Source organism: Pygocentrus nattereri, chromosome 16 (genome assembly GCF_015220715.1).
Source record: "Pygocentrus nattereri isolate fPygNat1 chromosome 16, fPygNat1.pri, whole genome shotgun sequence".
NCBI lineage: Eukaryota > Metazoa > Chordata > Actinopteri > Characiformes > Serrasalmidae > Pygocentrus > Pygocentrus nattereri.
This window is the reverse complement of record NC_051226.1, coordinates 15,938,204-15,956,991: the sequence shown is the minus strand read 5'-3', so window position 1 is coordinate 15,956,991 and position 18,788 is coordinate 15,938,204. Positions and strand designations below refer to the sequence as shown.

The 18,788-nt window shown below is 38.4% G+C and overlaps 2 protein-coding genes across 2 annotated transcripts; one reads left to right on the top strand and one right to left on the bottom strand.

The window, feature by feature from the left end:
- The first annotated feature begins 8,788 nt into the window (after window positions 1-8,788).
- On the top strand, window positions 8,789-13,865 carry LOC108440179. Its single transcript, XM_017718938.2, has 2 exons — window positions 8,789-11,111; window positions 13,298-13,865. Exons 1-2 carry the CDS (start codon window positions 10,661-10,663, stop codon window positions 13,738-13,740), a joined length of 894 nt encoding a protein of 297 aa, XP_017574427.2. The 5' UTR covers window positions 8,789-10,660; the 3' UTR covers window positions 13,741-13,865.
- A 2,971-nt stretch (window positions 13,866-16,836) lies between these two features.
- On the bottom strand, window positions 16,837-18,383 carry LOC108440197 (gig2-like protein DreN). The gene is made up of 2 exons (XM_017718960.2): window positions 18,334-18,383; window positions 16,837-17,950 (listed from the first exon to the last, which is right to left on the bottom strand). Exon 2 carries the CDS (start codon window positions 17,932-17,934, stop codon window positions 17,299-17,301), a length of 636 nt encoding a protein of 211 aa, XP_017574449.1. The 5' UTR covers window positions 17,935-17,950; window positions 18,334-18,383; the 3' UTR covers window positions 16,837-17,298.
- Window positions 18,384-18,788: the final 405 nt, after the last annotated feature.

Sequence of the window (18,788 nt, the reverse complement as noted above, 5' to 3'; positions counted from 1 at the left end):
TGCACAACACAGGTCTTAACACAGTGCACTACACAGGTCTTAACACAGTGCACAACACAGGTCTTAATACTGCACTACACAGGTCTTAACACAGTGCACAACACAGGTCTTAACACAGTGCACTACACAGGTCTTAACACAGCGCACTACACAGGTCTTAACACAGTGCACTACAGAGGTCTTAACACAGTGCACAATACAGATCTTAACACAGTGCACAACACATGTCTTAACACAGTGCAGTACACAGGTCTTAACACAGTGCACAATACAGGTCTTAACACTGCACTACACAGGTCTTAACACAGCGCACTACAGAGGTCTTAACACAGGCCACATAAAAAGTCACCTGGGATTCAACTACATGTGCACAGTTTCCTATTGGACGTGTAGTGCACTGTTTGGATGACGAAGACAACATTTTACAACTCCCGTAGTGCACTATGTAGTGAGTAGGGAGTCTTTTGGGATTAGGCCAAGGCCATAAATGTCCATGCTTTCTTTCTTTCTTTCTTTCTTTCTTTCTTTCTTTCTTTCTTTCTTCTTTCTTTCTTTAAGATTTCATCTATATTTAATTTCATTTTATCACTCATTTCTTTCTTTCTTTTCTTTCTTTCTTTCTTTCTTTAAGATTTTATCTGCATTTAATTTAATTTTATCACTCTTTCTTTCTTTCTTTCTTTAAGATTTCACCTTTATTTAATTTCATTTTATCACGCATTTTTGTTAACATGGGACAGACTACTGATTTATAATTATATACATAAATAATTTTATAAGACAGTGTGAAATACAAAATTTATAGTAAATAAAAGTATGAATGTTCCATGCAATCAAGGTTAAATTCCGAATTTATGTTAGTTCTGTGGCATTTTTCCTTACCAATATAATGTAATTGTTGGGCATGTTTATGATGTTTAGTAGCAGGATTCTTAGGGGTGACCTGCCTTTTTTTTGTTGGGACTTTTGCCTCTGTTTTAGGAAAAGAGTAGACAGGGTAGTTTTTTTGTATTTTATTTTCTTTGTGTTTTTTTTTCAGGGTAAGTCAGACATCTCTTTTTTTTAGGTGATTTGTTTGTTATTTTGGCCTGGGGTCATCCTGAAGCTTTTAAAATCGTTTTTTTTTTGTCATTTGTTCCAGAAGTTAGTAAATCTTTAGAGCTGTTAAGAATAATAAAACAATCTGCTCTACTTAGTTGTTTTTGTATTGTTTGTTTGGTCTGAGGCTGAGTGGGCACTCACTTTTGTGCGTCCTACCCCTAGAGGACGTAACAAAATGGGGGCAAAAGTAGTGTTCGTATGGAATGATGGAGTTTAGTATTGAGGCATTTCGGCAAAATCCTTCTTTACAAGCTTTGGCTAGTTGTCGTAGGACTGATTTATTTCTGATTGCAGATTTTTACGAGATTTCTGTGTCCAAATCAGCTACTAAACAGGTAATGATGGAGGTGCTGCAGGAGGGGTTCATTTCTGCTGGTATTATACCTACTGAAGTTGTTAGTTTAGAGTCAGGGTTGGAGACAGCTGCCTCTTACTCAGGTAAGCTTTCTGCTTCTGCTCCTATTTCACATCCCCTTGTTGGCTTAAGTAATGAAGATCTTAGGTTAGCTATTCATTTGAAAGAGCTTGATCTACAAGTTAAACGTCAGGAACATGAAACCCAGCTCCTACGTGTTAGGCAGTATGAGTTAGAAAGTGGGGATAGGCGTGGAGCTGGGGTTGTCTCCTGCACCCTGCGCTGTTATGTCTCCTCATGTGCCAGCTCCTGTAGTTTCGCCGGAGGCTTCTGCTACCTCACCTGTGTTACCTTCAGCGGAAAATCCTAGAGATTTTGATATTAGTAGGCAGATTCGTTTAGTACCCATATTCAGGGAAACTGAGGTGGATTCGTTATTTTGGTGATTTTGAGCGCATGGCTAGAGCTTTGAATTGGCCAAGGGAGGTTTGGCCATTGTTGCTGCAGTGCAGACTGATTGGGAAAGCTCAGGAAGTCTGTTCTGCATTGTCTCTTGAGGATAGTCTGAATTATGATGTGTTGAAAAGTGCTGTGTTGAGGGCATATGAGTTGGTGCCTGAGGCCTATCGTCAGAGATTTTATTCGCATTTAAAAACTGCCAATCAGACATTTATAGAGCTTGCTCGTGAAAAAGCAAACCTTTTTGATAAGTGGATTCGATCCAGCAAGGTGACAAATTTTGAGCAGCTTCGGGAACTTATTTTGTTGGAGGATTTTAAAAATTCGCTGCCGTATAAAATTGTGGTTCATTTGAATGAACAAAAAGTCTCCTCTGTAGCACAGGCTGCGGTCTGTAGTGATGAATTTGTTTTGACCCACTAGGGAAGCTTTGTTTCATCTCCTAGTGGTGATAAGTTTAGTCCAGAGAGAAGCGTACACAGACTTAGAACGGCTAATGTGTCTCCTTGGCCTGAAAACCGAGAATGTTTTTACTGTCATGAGTCTGGTCATCTTATTGCGGTTTGTCCTGTGTTGAAGAAAAAAGCTCGTCTAAGTGGTTGGTTTTGTTCAGGTTACTTGTGATTCTGTTGCAGACAGACAGGACATTAATTCTTTGTATGAACCTTTCATTTTAAAGGGTTCAGTATCGTTGACTGGTCAGGAGGGAGACCAAGTCCCAGTAACAATTCTGCGGGACACAGGAGCTGCTCAGTCATTTGTTCGTGAGGGTGTTTTGCCACTGTCTTTTGACACCTTTAGTGGTGCAGACATGTTGGTTCAAGGTATTGAATTGGGTATAGTGAGAGCTCCGCTACATAATTTGTACATTCAGTCCAGGTTGGTAACGGGACACGGTAAAATTGCTGTTCAATCTCAGCTACCTGTAAAAGGGGTAGACTTCATATCGGGGAACGATTTGGCTGGTGGAAAAATGTTACCTTTTCCTGAGGTCATTAATTTCCATCAGTTTTTCCTGCTTGTGTTGTAACCCGAGCGCAGTCACGTAAGTTTGCGGATGTGATCGATCTTTCTGATAGCTTTCTTACCCATACTGATCCCGCTGGTGATAACCAGCAGAAGTTGGATGTAAAAACTGACTCTTGTGCTTTTTCGGCAGGTCTCCATGGGTCTGGTAAAGAACCTCAGATCCGGTCTACTGTTCGTATTGCTAAGGTGGGGCCTCCGCTGTCTGCAGCTTGTGGTGCCGATTCTGACCTGACACTGTCAGTTGACAGAGCACAGATTGTCGCTGAGCAGCGAAGAGATTCCTCTCTGGCTCGCTGCAGGGCTACTGTGGTAAATAAGGAAGGTTTGCCCAAGAAACCAGTTGCCTATTTTTGGGATGGGGAGTTATTGATGCGTAAATGGATGCCAGCGGTGCTGAGTGAAGTAGAATGGGGATCAGTTTACCAGCTAGTTGTTCCCCAGAAGTTTCGCAGGCAGGTTTTGGGTCTTGCTCATGATCACGCTTTTGCTGGCCATCTTGGTGTGACCAAGACTTACAATCGTATCTTGCGTCATTTTTTTTCTCCTCTCCGACCCATTCCTGTAATGGGTGAGACTTGCAAAACCTTGCAAAGTGTGAGTTTGGTAAGGCTACAGTTACTTACCTAGGGAAGCAGGTTGGCCAATGGCAAGTTTGTCCTGTTGCTGCAAAAGTGCAGGCTATTCTGGATTTTCCTGTGCCACGCACCAAGCGGGAACTCAGGAGGTTCCTTGGGGTAGTGGGGTACTATCGTGGCTTCTGCAGAAATTTTTCGGATGTCGTTTTACACTTGACAAACTTACTTCGTTCCTCCTGTGAATTTGTATGGTCCACGTCCTGTCAAACCTCATTTGAATCTGTGAAAATGTTGCTCTGTAATGCTCCTGTGCTTTCTGCTCCAGATTTCTCACATCCTGTCAAGTTGGAAGTGGATGCCAGTGCGACGGGTGCTGGTGCGATCCTACTACAAGAGGATTCGAGCGGTATTGACCATCCTGTGTGCTATTATTCAAAGAAGTTTTTAAAACATCAGCTTAATTATAGCACAATTGAGAAGGAAGCCCTGGCCTTACAGCATTTTGAGGTGTACGTGGGGTCTAGTCCATTGCCCCTTGTGGTGTACACAGACCATAATCCGTTGGTTTTTCTTTCTCAGATGAGAAATTCAAATCAACACATTATGAGATGGGCGTTAATTATTCAAGGGTTTAACCTTGAAATTTGCTATAAAAAGGGTTCTGAAAATGTTCTGGCAGATGCTCTTTCTCGAGCTTAATGTGTTTGAATCACATGGTATGTTGATTTTGGTGGTGGGGGTGTTACGTTCTGTGTTTTGCAGGTCTGTTTCTGTTTTGTTTCTGGTCTGTTTTCAGGTCAGGTGTTTTGGTGGGGATTGGCAGCTCTGCTGAGTTGGCTGCTTGTTGCTCCGCCCAGTTGTGCAGTTTCTATTGGTTAGATCTGATGGCGGGAAATTTCAAAAGGGCGCTTTGTCTGGCAGTTGGGGAGCTGCACCTTTCTTTTTCCTGTTTGAGCCGACATGTGCTGCTCCAGTGGATGCCCACCAGCACAGACCAAATTTCTTGTTGTAAAGTTATGATGTTTAGTAGCAGGATTCTTAGGGGTGAACTGCCTTTTTTTTGTTGGGACTTTTGCCTCTGTTTTTGGAAAAGAGTAGACAGGGTAGTTTTTTTGTATTTTATTTTCTTTGTTTTGTTTTTTTTTCAGGGTAAGTTAGACATCTTTTTTTTAGGTGATTTGTTTGTTGTTTTGGCCTGGGGTCATCCTGAAGCTTTTAAAATCGTTTTTTTTTTTGTCATTTGTTCCAGAAGTTAGTAAATCTTTAGAGCTGTTAAGAATAATAAAACAATCTGCTCTACTTAGTTGTTTTTGTATTGTTTGTTTGGTCTGAGGCTGAGTGGGCACTCACTCAGCCTCACCTTTTGTGCGTCCTACCCCTAGAGGATGTAACAGTGATGGGCATCTCTTTTGTTCAGTGTTCAGTAGAGTAAAGGAAATGTAGTATTCTACAATTTTATTCAATAAAAGCAAATTTTCTTCCTGCTTATAGTGTCTTGTTTTGTAATGTGTGCTAGGCCAGTGTGAGGGATTCACAACACAAGACCATGAACAAGAAACTGAAGAACTGAGAGAGACGAGAAGTGGTGTTGTCATCACAGTGACTCAAGTTATTAAAAATATGGACAATATGGAGATGTGTAGTTAAGACTGAGAGTTCTCAGGTCCAGTTGTGATGTGTTTATTGTCCTCATTTATGATGTTCATCTGGGTCAGTATAATGATTCAGTGGGGAAATGATCACAGCTGGAGGATGCTGTTCCTGATAAAACTGTAGCGGATTTCCTCTTGAGTTAGGGAAAGAAAGTCAGGAATTATATTTTTAGACTGCACATAAAAGTTGCAATGGCTATCACTATACAGCAGAAACATCAACAGGAAGAATGTGGGTGTGTTTTGCTATGTGCCCTCGATTTGATTAGAACAGGAAACCGTTAAGTTTCGATGAAGCATTTCTCAAAACCTCTCTTATCCTTGCGAACATCACACCCAGATCAGTGGCTCTATTTAGATAAGGTAAGCGTGGCATACATTCTTTTAAAAAGTTGCATTTAAATCCGTGAAAGGTTGAAACAATATCTTTTGGCTCCCTGATTAATCAAATAAATGCTTGTGTTGAGACCCATAATGTGGGACAAGAGTGATTTCAGTACGCTTGATGTGCCCTGCCCGGACAACTGCTTCAGGCCTTGCAATGATAAAGTGTACACTATGTATCATGGCGCTTCCAGGGGTGTGGTTCAACGTATACTGGTGGAAGGTTTTCTGCCAGTCTCCATACGGCATGCTGTTTTTGCTGTTTTTAATGTGTAATAGAAAAGCTGAAGCCAGGGGACAAATTACAGAAATTTCTTAACTCTTAGATCTTTACTGTTTAATCACTATGACAAATTAAGACAGAACAATAGTTCTTAGGTTTGTAATCTTATCCATTAACTGAAGGTAAGAAAACAATATCACAGAAACATCCTAACTGGACTGAATTTACTAAATTCTTTCCTAAATTTGACAACCTCAGAGCCATCCTATCTTCTGTTTTAACCATCTGTTTCCAATGTTTTATGCAGTGACAGGACCAGTTCACTGTAACTATAATGGCATTACATTTATCTACATTGGAAATGCTGCTTTGACGTATGAGGCTTTTTCTAACAGAGCTTTAAAATCACCAGACATTACAGACACAATCTCAACCATCCCCTCTTATTACCTTCGTGTGTTGATATTGTAGAAAACTTGTCAGATAAGACATTACAGTGATGGTGGTGAATAATGATAAGACAGAGCTGAACATGTGACTGTTCATTAGGATGGTTAACAGTAGCACTGTGGCAAGCTGCTTTGGCCTAAAATGGCACCAATGATACAGTCATAACACTGTCATAACGCTGTGACACTGCTTTCACTAATAAAAACTCAAATTCAAGAAATCTGTAATGCTGTTTCCACTAGTAAAAGCTGTGATTATAGATCTGCTATGCAAAATTTGATCAGTATAGCAAAACAACAATTCAGTAAACAATTGTTAAATATAGTCTACCTAACCAAACAACTGATGGACAGTAACTAAGTTGATGTAATTCGTTACTGTACTTAAGTAGTTTTTTCATATATCTGTACTTTACTTAAGTTTTTCCATTTTGGAAAAACTTTTTACTTTCACTCCACTACATTTCAAAGTCTAATATCTGACTTTTTACTCCACTACATTTTGAGAAATCTGTCGGTACTTTTGGTTTTGTTTGTATAAAATGTAACATGTCAAAACAAAAGAAGCGCAAAGCAAGAACACCAATCAGGGCACAGCGGTCACTTTGTTCTGAGCTTGTTTTGACCTGTTGGTCATACCGACCCAGTGCAAGCACATGTTTCAATGTCAGCGCAGCAGTATAAAATTTGGGAGCACATATGTCCCTAAATGATGAACTAACCTAACTTTGTGTAAATAGAGCACAATATAGAAATATGTCCAAATATGCAGTCGTGACTGACATGTTTCTTTTTTTCTGAATTCATACAAACACTTTCATTTTATAGTAAATTAGTTTGGGTTAGTTTATGTTTATGAACAGAGACCGACAGATCAACACAGTAAAGGAGAACTTATTTGTGATTCTGAGTTTAAAGCCAATTTTTATTCAACTTGTAACTAATTTACAAAGTAATCTTAAACTGAAACATTGCTTGTTTGTAAAAAGTTGTTTCAGAGGAACTTGGTTCTACCTGATGGAAACTGTTTGCCTTCAGTGTTTTGCGTCTCACAATCACATCATTTTAATAGACGTCAGCGTCATTAATTAATGACATTTTATTAAAAGACTGGTTTACCAAGAGAGACACTGGAGTATTTTCACATAAAATGAGTTCATGAAACGAGTCTTGTTACAAAAATAATAACAGGACATTAGAGTTATAATTAATCTTATAGTACTTTTACTTTTGATACTTAAGTACATTTGAAGGCAAATACTTTTGTACTTTTACTCAAGTTGAGGTCTAGAGTAAGGACATCTACTTTTACTGGAGTAATATTTTACCTTGGGTATCTGTACTTTAACTCAAGGACATGATTTGTGTACTTCGTCCACCACTGACCAAATTACACTTTTTTTGTAATATTTGTATTGCATATATGTATATATATACATATATATATATATATATATACATATATAACAGATATAGATATAGATATATAACAATGATCACTTCCATAATTATTTCTATCACTTTATTTTTTTATTGTAAAGTGTTAAGAGTAAACACATGCCTTTAAGTAAACTGATTGATAGCTCAGTCAGATAGGACAGGTTATCAGAAAAGTGAGCAACATGCATTTCTTTATTAGACATTTGTTACTTTGATAATACTATGTCTGTGAACTATCAAATCTGAGGCAGGGGCACAGGGGGAGGATTCTACAAAGGAAATTTGTGATCCAAATGTGACCAGTAAACCATGCACACATGCAACTGTGCAGAGTACAGCTCCCATGCGTCCTTGCCATTGAAGTGTGGTAGGCAGATGCATGCCATCTCCCTCTCGCTGCTAAGCATAACCACTCTGTTTCTCGCATCATGTTCCTCAGCCAGCTGCCTTTCTATTGGCTGGTAGGACCTGGCAGGGAGAAAGCTCATTACCCCTTCCTCTGTGCTATATGTCCTTCACTGTCTGCCTTTGAGTTTGAGTTTGCTGCTTGACTTATTCCAGCTTGACATGGGTATCCCACTTCTGACACCAATGTACTGTTGGTGTAGATGAAGATGTGGAACACATAGCACATATAGAAGGCTCCTTTATTTTACACTGGTACTTCAACAGGCAACAATAATACCCAAGTTCAGCACTACCCTGATATGAAACATAGGAGAGGGTAATGCAGGAGGACACAAAAGACAAGGAGGGTAGACACTTCTAACCACTAGTTACATTACAAACCCACCCTCCTCTGATACAATAATCCAAAATGCAACATATTAACACACAGAACAATAACAGCTACAATGAATGCCCTTCTTACCTGGGAGCGACTTTGTATGGCTGCACCCATTAAGTTCCTCACGGCTGTGGTATTACTAATGTGAATGGTTAATATTTCTTCAAAATAATGTAGGGCTCTGTAGAAATCATCACCATCACCAAGAAGATAAAATGTTCGGCTGCATTTTTTGTGCAATAAGTGAAACAGAAAGTTCAGGAATCTTCATGTAAAGACACTCCTTCCCTGCCTTCCCTTTAAAAACCCAGTTTCAGTATTAGCTTAGTCATATTGGACTGTCATAGAAGAGGTGAGCAACTTTACTCATTACTCATTAAACATTACTCTCCTTATACCGGGACTGAGGAACTTCAACACTGGCTAGATTCCTGCACAGTTGAGTGATTTTCCAGCTCAGACCTGAGTTAACTCATTAGATTCAGCTGGTATGTTTGCGCAGGGAAATTAATAAACTGTGCTGGACTTTGACCCTCAGTTTCCCATACTTGCCTTATACATTGCAATCAATATTGTTTTGTGGCTTTTTGAAAATGATTTCTGTTGAAATGTAAGATTTTTGGAATAGATCAAATTGAAAGAGAGGGTGGGACAAAATATTAGTGCTTGCAGAGAGGCAGAGCACAGGATATCTACAGTATAGCCAGAAAAGCATATAGAAGACAAAAAAAAAAACAGGTTCATTGTAATTCACAAAAAGGTGAGTTTAATTGCCTTATGTACCTTCAGTTTCAGTATGAGGGAACTTGGACTTGAGCACAAACAGCTTTATCACGTTAACATTTCAACATGAAAATCTGTTTAATAGCCCTGGAATTCTTATACAGTAGTTTAACACTTTTTTGTTTTAATCTACATAAGTACAAAATGTAAAATGCATTAAAATGCTATTGTTTTACCTTTACTTTCATGGGGAAAAAATATACTGCATTACTGTGGTATTAAGGCTCTCTTATCTGTAGAAGGATAAAGATTAGGCTACATTTTTGTCACTGATATAGAGCAAGGTACAGTATCGATAAAACATTCAGCTGCATTTTATTGCGCAATAAGTGAAACAGAAAGTTCAGGAGTCTCGGTGTAAAGACACTCCTTTCTTGATTTCCCTTTATAAACCCAGTTTCAGAATTAGCTCAGTCAGAATGGACTGTCATAGCAGAGGTGAACAACATACAATTATTCTCTTTATATCAGGGCTGAGGAACATGGAGGCACTGGAGGGCCAGATTCCAGTACAGTTTAGTGGTATTCCTGCTCAGACCTGATTCAACTAATCAGGTAATCATCAGGTTCAGCTGCTGTGTTGTAGCAGGGAAATCAACAAACTGTGCTGGACCCTGACCCTCAGTTCCTCATGCTTGCCTTATACAGTGTGATTGATTTTAATCAATACTGTATTTGTGAGCTATTAATATTTTATATCTGGCTATTAAATGAGTTAGTCAACTTAGAAAAGGAAATGTAACTATTAGAATGTGACCATGGAATCAAACAATCATGTTTTGATTTCCAGTGGGTGGGACCAATTTTATAACAACAAAATGTCCCTCCATCCCTTTAGGAAGGCTTTGGCATGTCACTGACTGTGATCATGAGCTGTGGCCTTTAGGTTTATGTCAACATCTAGAAAACAAAGATAGGCAGGTTTTCTATGCCAGGGGTCTCTACAGAAGGAATTGCCATGAAACTGCAGCATATGAAAGACATATGTTACTAAACTTTCTGTTACAAACTTCAGATATCTGTGTTTAAGTTAAAGCCACCATAAAATGATAATGTGAACCTCTGCTAACTTGGCACTAACACAGAAACAAACTCCAGGAATGTGCTAGCAGAAATTAGCATCATCACAGTCAGATGAACAAAGCTCCTATTTTTAAAGTAGCTTAGAAATGAGCAGATACTCATCCTTTTATGACTACATCTGGTTACATGAATAAAATAACTGAAATACTTCATGTTACCACATTTGATTCAGGCTGTTCTTAGTGGTGCAAGCCAGACTGTTAGGCCAATTACTTTTCTAATTAACACACACTGGAAATAAATTTGCGCCTATGAATTATGTGACTTATTAAATATTATTTCTGCCTTTTCAGACTTTCTTTAGTTACAGTGATCAAAATATCCTTCTCTAGACTTCATCATGTGGGCAGAAGATGATTTGGATCCAGGAGTGCCATGTCTCGAGAGCTACACCAACCCTGTAGATGGAAAAATATATCTAATGTATCATGGAACCTCTAGATTTGCTGCTCAACAAATCATGGCTTATGGCTTTAGGCCATCTGCAGGAGGCATGCTCGGGCCTGGTGTTTACCTCAGCCGAGATCTTAATAAGGCCAGCAGATACCCACTGAATCTGCCTGAACATGAAAGAGTTGTTCTGCGGGTGTGGGCTAATGTTTGGAAGGGTCAAAAAAAATTGACCATCAAGGTCACCCACATGCAGAAGACCTGGCATGCTCATGGGTATGACACTGCCTGGTGCCCCCCAGGGTGTGGCATGGTTCCAAGTGGTCTTGAAGAAGACTGCGTGTGGGATCCAAACCGTATCCAGGTCATTGATGCAATTTATCCAAATATAGAGTATCTGAGTAATAACTGTTTGTTATTGTGAATGATTTTTTTGGATAACTGGGTTACAGTGAGAATACTATGCAAACTACTGACATTACAAGTATATGTATATATTCCCACACTGGGATAGGTTGAAGATGACTGTAAAACAATAAAGAATGGTAAACCATCTTTACTTTCCTTTCTTTGAGAAAAAAAGCATTATAGGAAGGATCACTGGAATGACAGGCTTTGAGTTTGTAAATTGTGTGATAATTAAGATAAATGACTTGCCTAAATCCTGCTACATCACATTGACAAAATGATGCCATTAACATCATGGCATGGCAGGTGTCATGATCTGTCCTGAGTGGCGACCGATTTTGTTCTTTGTTGTTTTCATTATTTTAACACATTTTGTATGATGGCATGAGAACACAGCTCATCTCTGACAAACGTAGACTGTGTAACTAAAAGACATCTTTTTGTTAAAAATATGAACGTCCTATTTACGTCAAATAGGATAAAAGACTAGGTAATGTTAAAATTTGATTGGGCATACAAATGTCCACATGTATAAAAACACAACACACTACTTCCTGTTTTCAACACCTGACTGGCGAATGTTTGGATCACGTGGGGAGAGGAAACTTAAAGGTAAAGAAAACTTTCAGGGTCATTATGGCCTTGGACATTCCTTTAGGAATGCACTGGACCTTGTTGTTGTTTTCAGCTCTACAACATGAAGTAAATACTTTACTGATCCCACAAGGGAAATTTGTCATTTTGCTGGGTAACTATACTCTGGTAGAGCAGCACCACTTAGGGCAGTGAGGGGTTGCCCAGGAGCCCAAGAGCTAGTTATATTCCAGTTATACACCAGTCCTGGGATTTGAACCCACAACCTTCTGGTTGCTAGTTCACCTATCCTACCACTGCCTACTGGGCACCCCTACTAAGTATGCTGTACAATAGGTTTAGCTAGTTGATTTTGATTAAAATAAAAGCAGCCAAAAACACATGCAAATTGCTCCAGATGTGGCAGATTCGGGCTGAACCCTAATCATCTCAAAAGTCTCACATTTGGGAAGAATGAATGGACATTGGAAAAAGTTCAAATAAAGTTTTGACACCCCTTTGTCAGCAATGACTTCCATTTGCTGTCTCCCTCTCTCCTTCCCAATTAATGAAAACCATTTGTTTCCTGACTTACATGTTTGGAACTAGGATAAGTGAGTCATCTGGTCTCTCAAATTAAGAGGTGCCATCATCTTTGGAGTTTGGTGAAAAGCATCATGATTTTGACTGGCTACAATACAGCCTTGGTTAATGGGAAACCAAAATAATCCTGCATAACTACAAATGAAAGAAGTAAACTTCTCTTCAAAATGCATCAGGTTTTGCTCGTCTTTAGTAAGGTGATCATTAAGTATTGTTTTATTGTGCACGCTACTGTATAATAATAAAATAGGTCATCCAGATGTATTGTCTTAGCCAAGAAGTGAAACACAAGAGTTCAGGAAATAACTGCTTTTGTAAAGACACGCCTTCTATGCCTTTCCTTTATAAGCCTACTCTTTGAATCAGATCAGTCAGACTAGATGCACAATCACAGAGGTGAGCAACATATAAATGACTTCTTTAAACAGTTGATATTTAACAACATAACAACTGTTAACATTTCTATAAAATTTTTTAGGTTTTATGAAATGTTATTCATTTATTATAAACTGGTCTGGGATATTTGGGACTAGCAAGATTTTGGTATTACTTTATTGTTATTAATATACATGATTTAATTAATACTCTTTTTTAAAAAGCTGGAGAATAAAACTCGAGAACTTTATTAACCTGCCGAGCTGAAATTGACTAGTTCAGACTATTATGAGGATGTGATGAAATGTATTATTACCTCAAACTTCCCTGTAAATTATGTGCCAAACTGTTCATAATATGTATTATCTGGAATATTCATAATCTGGAAAAGACCATCTATTTACTTTCTCATAAAAAATTTAGATGTGTGATCGGTGCTAATTCTCCAAAGTAATCCATTTTTGATATATATTCATCCCTGTCAACACAATACATAAACACACAGTACTTTAACCCAATATTTAATTATTTTTTCTGTCATTTTCAGACTTTCATCCTCAGTTGCTGTGATCAAAATCTACTTCTCTAGACTTCATCATGTGGGCAGAAAATGATTTGGGTCCAGGAGTGCCATGTCTCCATAGCTACACCGAACCTGTAGATGGAAAAAAGTATCTAATGTATCATGGAACCTCAAGATTTGCTGCTCAACAAATCATGGCTTATGGCTTCAAGCCTTCCAAAGGCGGCATGCTCGGGCCTGGTGTTTACCTCAGCCGGGATCTTAATAAGGCCAGCAGATACCCACTGAATCTGCCTGAACATGAAAGAGTTGTTCTGCGGGTGTTGGCTAATGTTGGAAGGGTCAAAAAAATTGACTATCAAGGTCACCCACTGCAGAAGACCTGGCATGCTCATGGGTATGACACTGCCTGGTGCCCCCCAGGGTGTGGCATGGTTCCAAGTGGTCTGGAAGAAGATTGTGTGTGGGATCCAAACCGTATCCAGGTCATTGATGCAATCTATCCAAAACCTGTGGCTTCTCGTGGAAATTATGGGGCTTATTACTGATCCTTAATATATCACAAATTCTTATTACATAAATCACTGATAATGCATTGTACTTACGGTATGCATTCCACTTACAGTTTGATGGCATAGATGACTGTAAATCAATAAAAGAACTGCAAATCTTCCTTACTTGTCTGTCATTGGAAATAAAAAAATCTATATTCTAAGCCCAGGCCCACTCAAGCCTACCTGTGGCTATGCCCCAGCTCTTAACAAAAGTCAGTGAAATGTTAAGCACATATGAAAATGTAGACACAACATTTACATTTACTGCATTTGGCATCTAGCCTAATTGTTACAGTGGTAGGTTAATGTAGAGTTAGGAGTCTTGCCCAAGGACTCCTATTGGTATAGGGTGGTAGACGTAGGCTGGATGTTAGGGAACCAGGCCTGTGCCCGGAAGGTCACTGGTTAAAACTCCTTGGCTGACAGTGCATGACTGAAGTGCCCTTGAGCAAGGCAGTTAACCCCCAATTGGATAGGGCTGCCCACCGCTCTGGGCAAGTGTGCTCACACCCCCTAGTGTGCATACATGTGAGTGTTTCATTGCATGGATGCATTAAATGCGGAGGTCTAATTCCACAGTTTGCAAATGGCTCTAAATTCAGACTATAAATGAACCCTTTTGCATATTTAAAAGATAATAATTTTCTCTGTTTAAACACAAAATACAGTAAAAAAAATTACACAAAAAAGGAATTCATTTAACAATACAGTTCTATAAAAACAAAGAACAAAATCTCTATTTTTGTTGTTTTTAGCCTTTTTTTGTATGTAATTTAAAAATGTCAGATAACAATTCATGATTAAAAGACCCAAGCAGAGAAGAATAAAAACTTTCAGTGCACACATTTAAAGTTGAGAATGTTTTTTTTCATTGTCCTGTAAAGTTACCATTTTGGTGATCTTGATTTAGGGTGATTTGGCAATTTATAACTTTGCCATCTCAGAATTTTCAGCAGTATTGTTGTGAGAGACTCACTGATTGAATAAGATGTAATGGCTTCACTGTGACTCAGGCCAAACAAACATAAAAAAACAGAAATTTTGTTAGAGTGGATTCTCACTGAAATCAGTCTGATTTGCTCAGGCACCCTGAAGAAACACTCAGCACCAGACTTAGATCGACACTGACCAGCTCAAACAACTGGCACAACCTCAACTATGTGATCAAGAACCTGCAAAACTGGCTGATCTACTTTAAAAATTTAGGTGTAAAAGATGCCCCAGATCAGTCCAGTGAGACAAGTTCAACCCTATCAGTGGTGGCATTACTAACTCACAAACTCACCCTAAATAGGGGTCAATGCATGTTAAACCAGTTTTTGCATTGCCTACTTATTTACATCCCAGAAGTGTCTGTGTTCAGAACAAGTGGACAGAAACAATAATAAAATAAAACAAAAATGAACATAAAATAAAAAAACTAGGTATATCCTTTAAAGGAAAGAAATATCAATGGTCATAAACTTTAGGATGACAAAGAAGTTTGTGATCTTGCAATGTTAAATCATTAATGCGAATGTAGCCCTCCATATTGAACCACAGCACAGTATGACACATGGAAGAAAAAGAAACTAAACAGTTGTGGATAAACAAACACCAGCCTGTTGGCGTGTGGCCTACATTCCGTGGTCAGGTTGGCCACATGGTTTAACACGCTATTCCCAGAAGAACAGACTATGAAACAGAACGGTTAAAACAGTTATAACAGTAAAATGTACTTAGCACCATACATCTTTCTATTTCTCATAGTAGATGAGGTTTTAGTTCCGATTTAGAGTTTAGCTGTGAGGTAACGTCTGGGGAAGAGTATTTCTACTACTCCAGCAGGTCTTCACTACTCAGATATTGATGTCCTTGGATCACAGCTGGGCCTGATCTGCTCTACCTGCAGCTACCTCACTCATTCCAGCCTTCTGTTTTTTTAAATGAACAAACCAAATCAAGGAACCTTTTTTCACTCAGATAATGTAAGTTTCTTTTATAATTTTGCACAATATCAATGATATGATTAATGTTTTTTTTTCCCTCAAACCTGCATTCCCCCTTTTCTGTTCTTATATTTGTAATCCACTGTCAGTGTTTCCTTTCAGTCTGTACTGCAGCAGAACACAAATCAATTGATTCAATTATTATGAGGCAGGTATTTTTCACTTTTGATTTTCTACTTATTATTTTTCAGTTGTCAGTTTCATACCTAAACAAATTAAAGAGCTTGTATTTAGAATTTATGTAATAACAATCCCTACCCAGCCACATAGTTGCACCATACTTTTGCAGTAATTATACAGCTCTACAGAGAAGAGAGGTAGATAGATAGATAGATAGATAGATAGATAGATAGCACTCACACAACACAGGACAGTAACAGTAATAAGGGTGATGCAATATAACAGGAATAATAAATATTTTAAAAATCCTGTCTACAGGCATATGCACAAATAGTAAAATACAAAAATCTGGAATATTATCTATAACCTGAGATGAAATAGGCAGTGCAATGATGACTGTATAAAGAGGCACATGTAATGGCATATAATGATACTGAATAAATATGTGCAGATAATAGGAGATTTTACTCTCAAACAGGTTTTGCTGCTCCTGTTGGTTTCTGACTGAGGTGCAGCGCAGCCCAGAATGATAAAGGACATTTTTAAATGTTTAGGTTCAGAGTTGACCAACAAAAAAAGATATATTAACCATTCGCCCTTTTTAAATTAGTCATTTTGTTTTCTATCTTACTTTGTACAGTATTTTACACACAGTGTAGAGGCCAATAGGCTTTTTCAAATTATGTCAAAAACTGAACAACAACCAATATGGAGACACAAGGTTTTGTTTCGACAGCAGTGACATATATATGTACACATACTGTATATGCATATCTATAAAGCATTATAAGAAAGTTGACTAGAAAATGAAACTTTCAGTTTGCAATCTCAAAAATAATGTGATAATCCAGATAACATTATTTTAGAGTTTGTCATTTTATTTATTTTTTATCTGCTAGATAATATTGACATAACCATGGCATAAACGGATCATGGCAGATGCCACATGCAGTCGTGAGCGGTGATGACAAATTTTGTTTAGATATATTTTATTCAGTGTCATGTTATCATTACAAGAAACTATCATGACAGGTGCCATTATGTTTCTGATGTCATGACAATCTATGTCACATGCTACTTTTTCAAAATCTCTCACTGCTTTACAACATAAGCTACTCATCGTGCTGTGCTGTAGGTCAATGAAGAAAATGGAAATTTTCTGAGAACTTGTGTTTTGAAACTATGTTTCAAGGTTTCCAGTAGCAGACACACTTATATAGATTCAGACAAATGCAGAAACATTAATTTAATTGCTTAATTTATTTGTTTGTTTGTTTATTTATTCATTTTTAACATGAACATAACTAGTCATTGTTTAGAGTTATAACTACAAAAAAACACTACAAATAAAAAAAAAAAAAAACACTTTCATTAATATTCATTCACTTTTTTCCTCCAGATTGATAAGCTTATGTTTCCTTCATGTAAACATGTAGGTCAGTAATCAGACCTTCAAACACACATGCTTATCCATAAAAGCACATATAGCTATTTTACAGGCCCAGCACTTCTCCACAGTATGTTTGTCCAAGGTTTGCTTCCCACAGCTTGTACATGGAACACCCACTGACCCGGTCTGACCCTGCCCTGTTCCATTTCCTTGTTGCTTTATAAGGTTCTCCAGAGAAGTCTTCGTGGAAGAGTCTGTGCAGTGTGCAATACCAACCACTGTGAGCCGTTTCGGGTCCCACACGCAGTCTTCCTCATAGCCACCCATAGTGGACGGTAACCAAGCTGTGTCGTATCCATTCTGATGCCATGTGGTCTGCAGGTGTATGCTTTGGGCATCAATCTTCTTCACTTTGCCCACTCTTACCCTCAGCTTGAGCACCACCCTGTCATTGGTCGCACAGGACCCTGGGTATGCCATAGCCTTGTTAATGTCCCTGCTGCAGTACACTCCAGGTCCTAGAGTTCCTCCCATAGAGGGTCTGAATCCTGTTGATATGATAGCTGGGGCATTGCTCTTGTGAGTCCCATGGTACATGGTGTAGCCATGACTTCTTTTTGGTGCCTGGCCTGGGTGTAGGTGCTTTGCTTTTTCATAGCAGGCCTCCCATCCGCTGAACTTGATCGGCATATTTCCTCTTTTGTTTCTGAACATGAGAATAGTCAGGTTTAAGTTCTGGTAACTTGTTATGTCCTGTGGCAATGCAGTTCTTATGCAGAAGTCAGGCACATGTATTTAAACCCCTTTAAACCCTACAGGCCTGCATGTGGCCCACACTTCACTTCCTCACTCTCACATCTACATAACTTGTATATTAGTCTCACTGCATTTACCAAACAGTTCATAATAGATACTGAACAATCTGAAGATCAGGAACTGTATACTAAGCTAATGGTTCAAAGGGTTAACTAAGAGGATATATCAGAGATATAGAAATACATTATACATTACTCAAATAACCATGATCTTCTTTTTGTTAAAGTCAAAGTTTATGAATTTCTTTTATTAAAAAGCAAGAGAAACAGTTACCTCAACTTTCTTCTCCACTTGTGTAACCAAAATAGTTTCCCTTTCGTTTCTTTAGCTTGGGACTTACTGCAGGTGTGGCATAATCTCTGTCTGCTGATTCACAGGGTGTTTCCGGCATTCTTGCTTTCGTTTCTCAGAAAATGATCAACGTGGCAATTCCAGGATTGCAGCCTGAAGAGAGATTCACTATTTGGCCTACAATCTAGTACAGCATAATTCATTTCTCCAATCAAAATAGCTGTTAAGAACAAGTAATTCCTTTTTCAGGATTTGTTTTGAGGAGATTAGATTAGAATTCACTTGCATAAGGAGGGAAAATGTCAAAGGAAAACGGGTGAAAAAATTTCAAATGTTTGAACTCCAGTGTTATTATTATTATTAGTATTATTTTTTATTTTCCTAGTAGACCACCAAGACGTATTTTCCTTTGACTTTCCATGGAGACCACCATAACT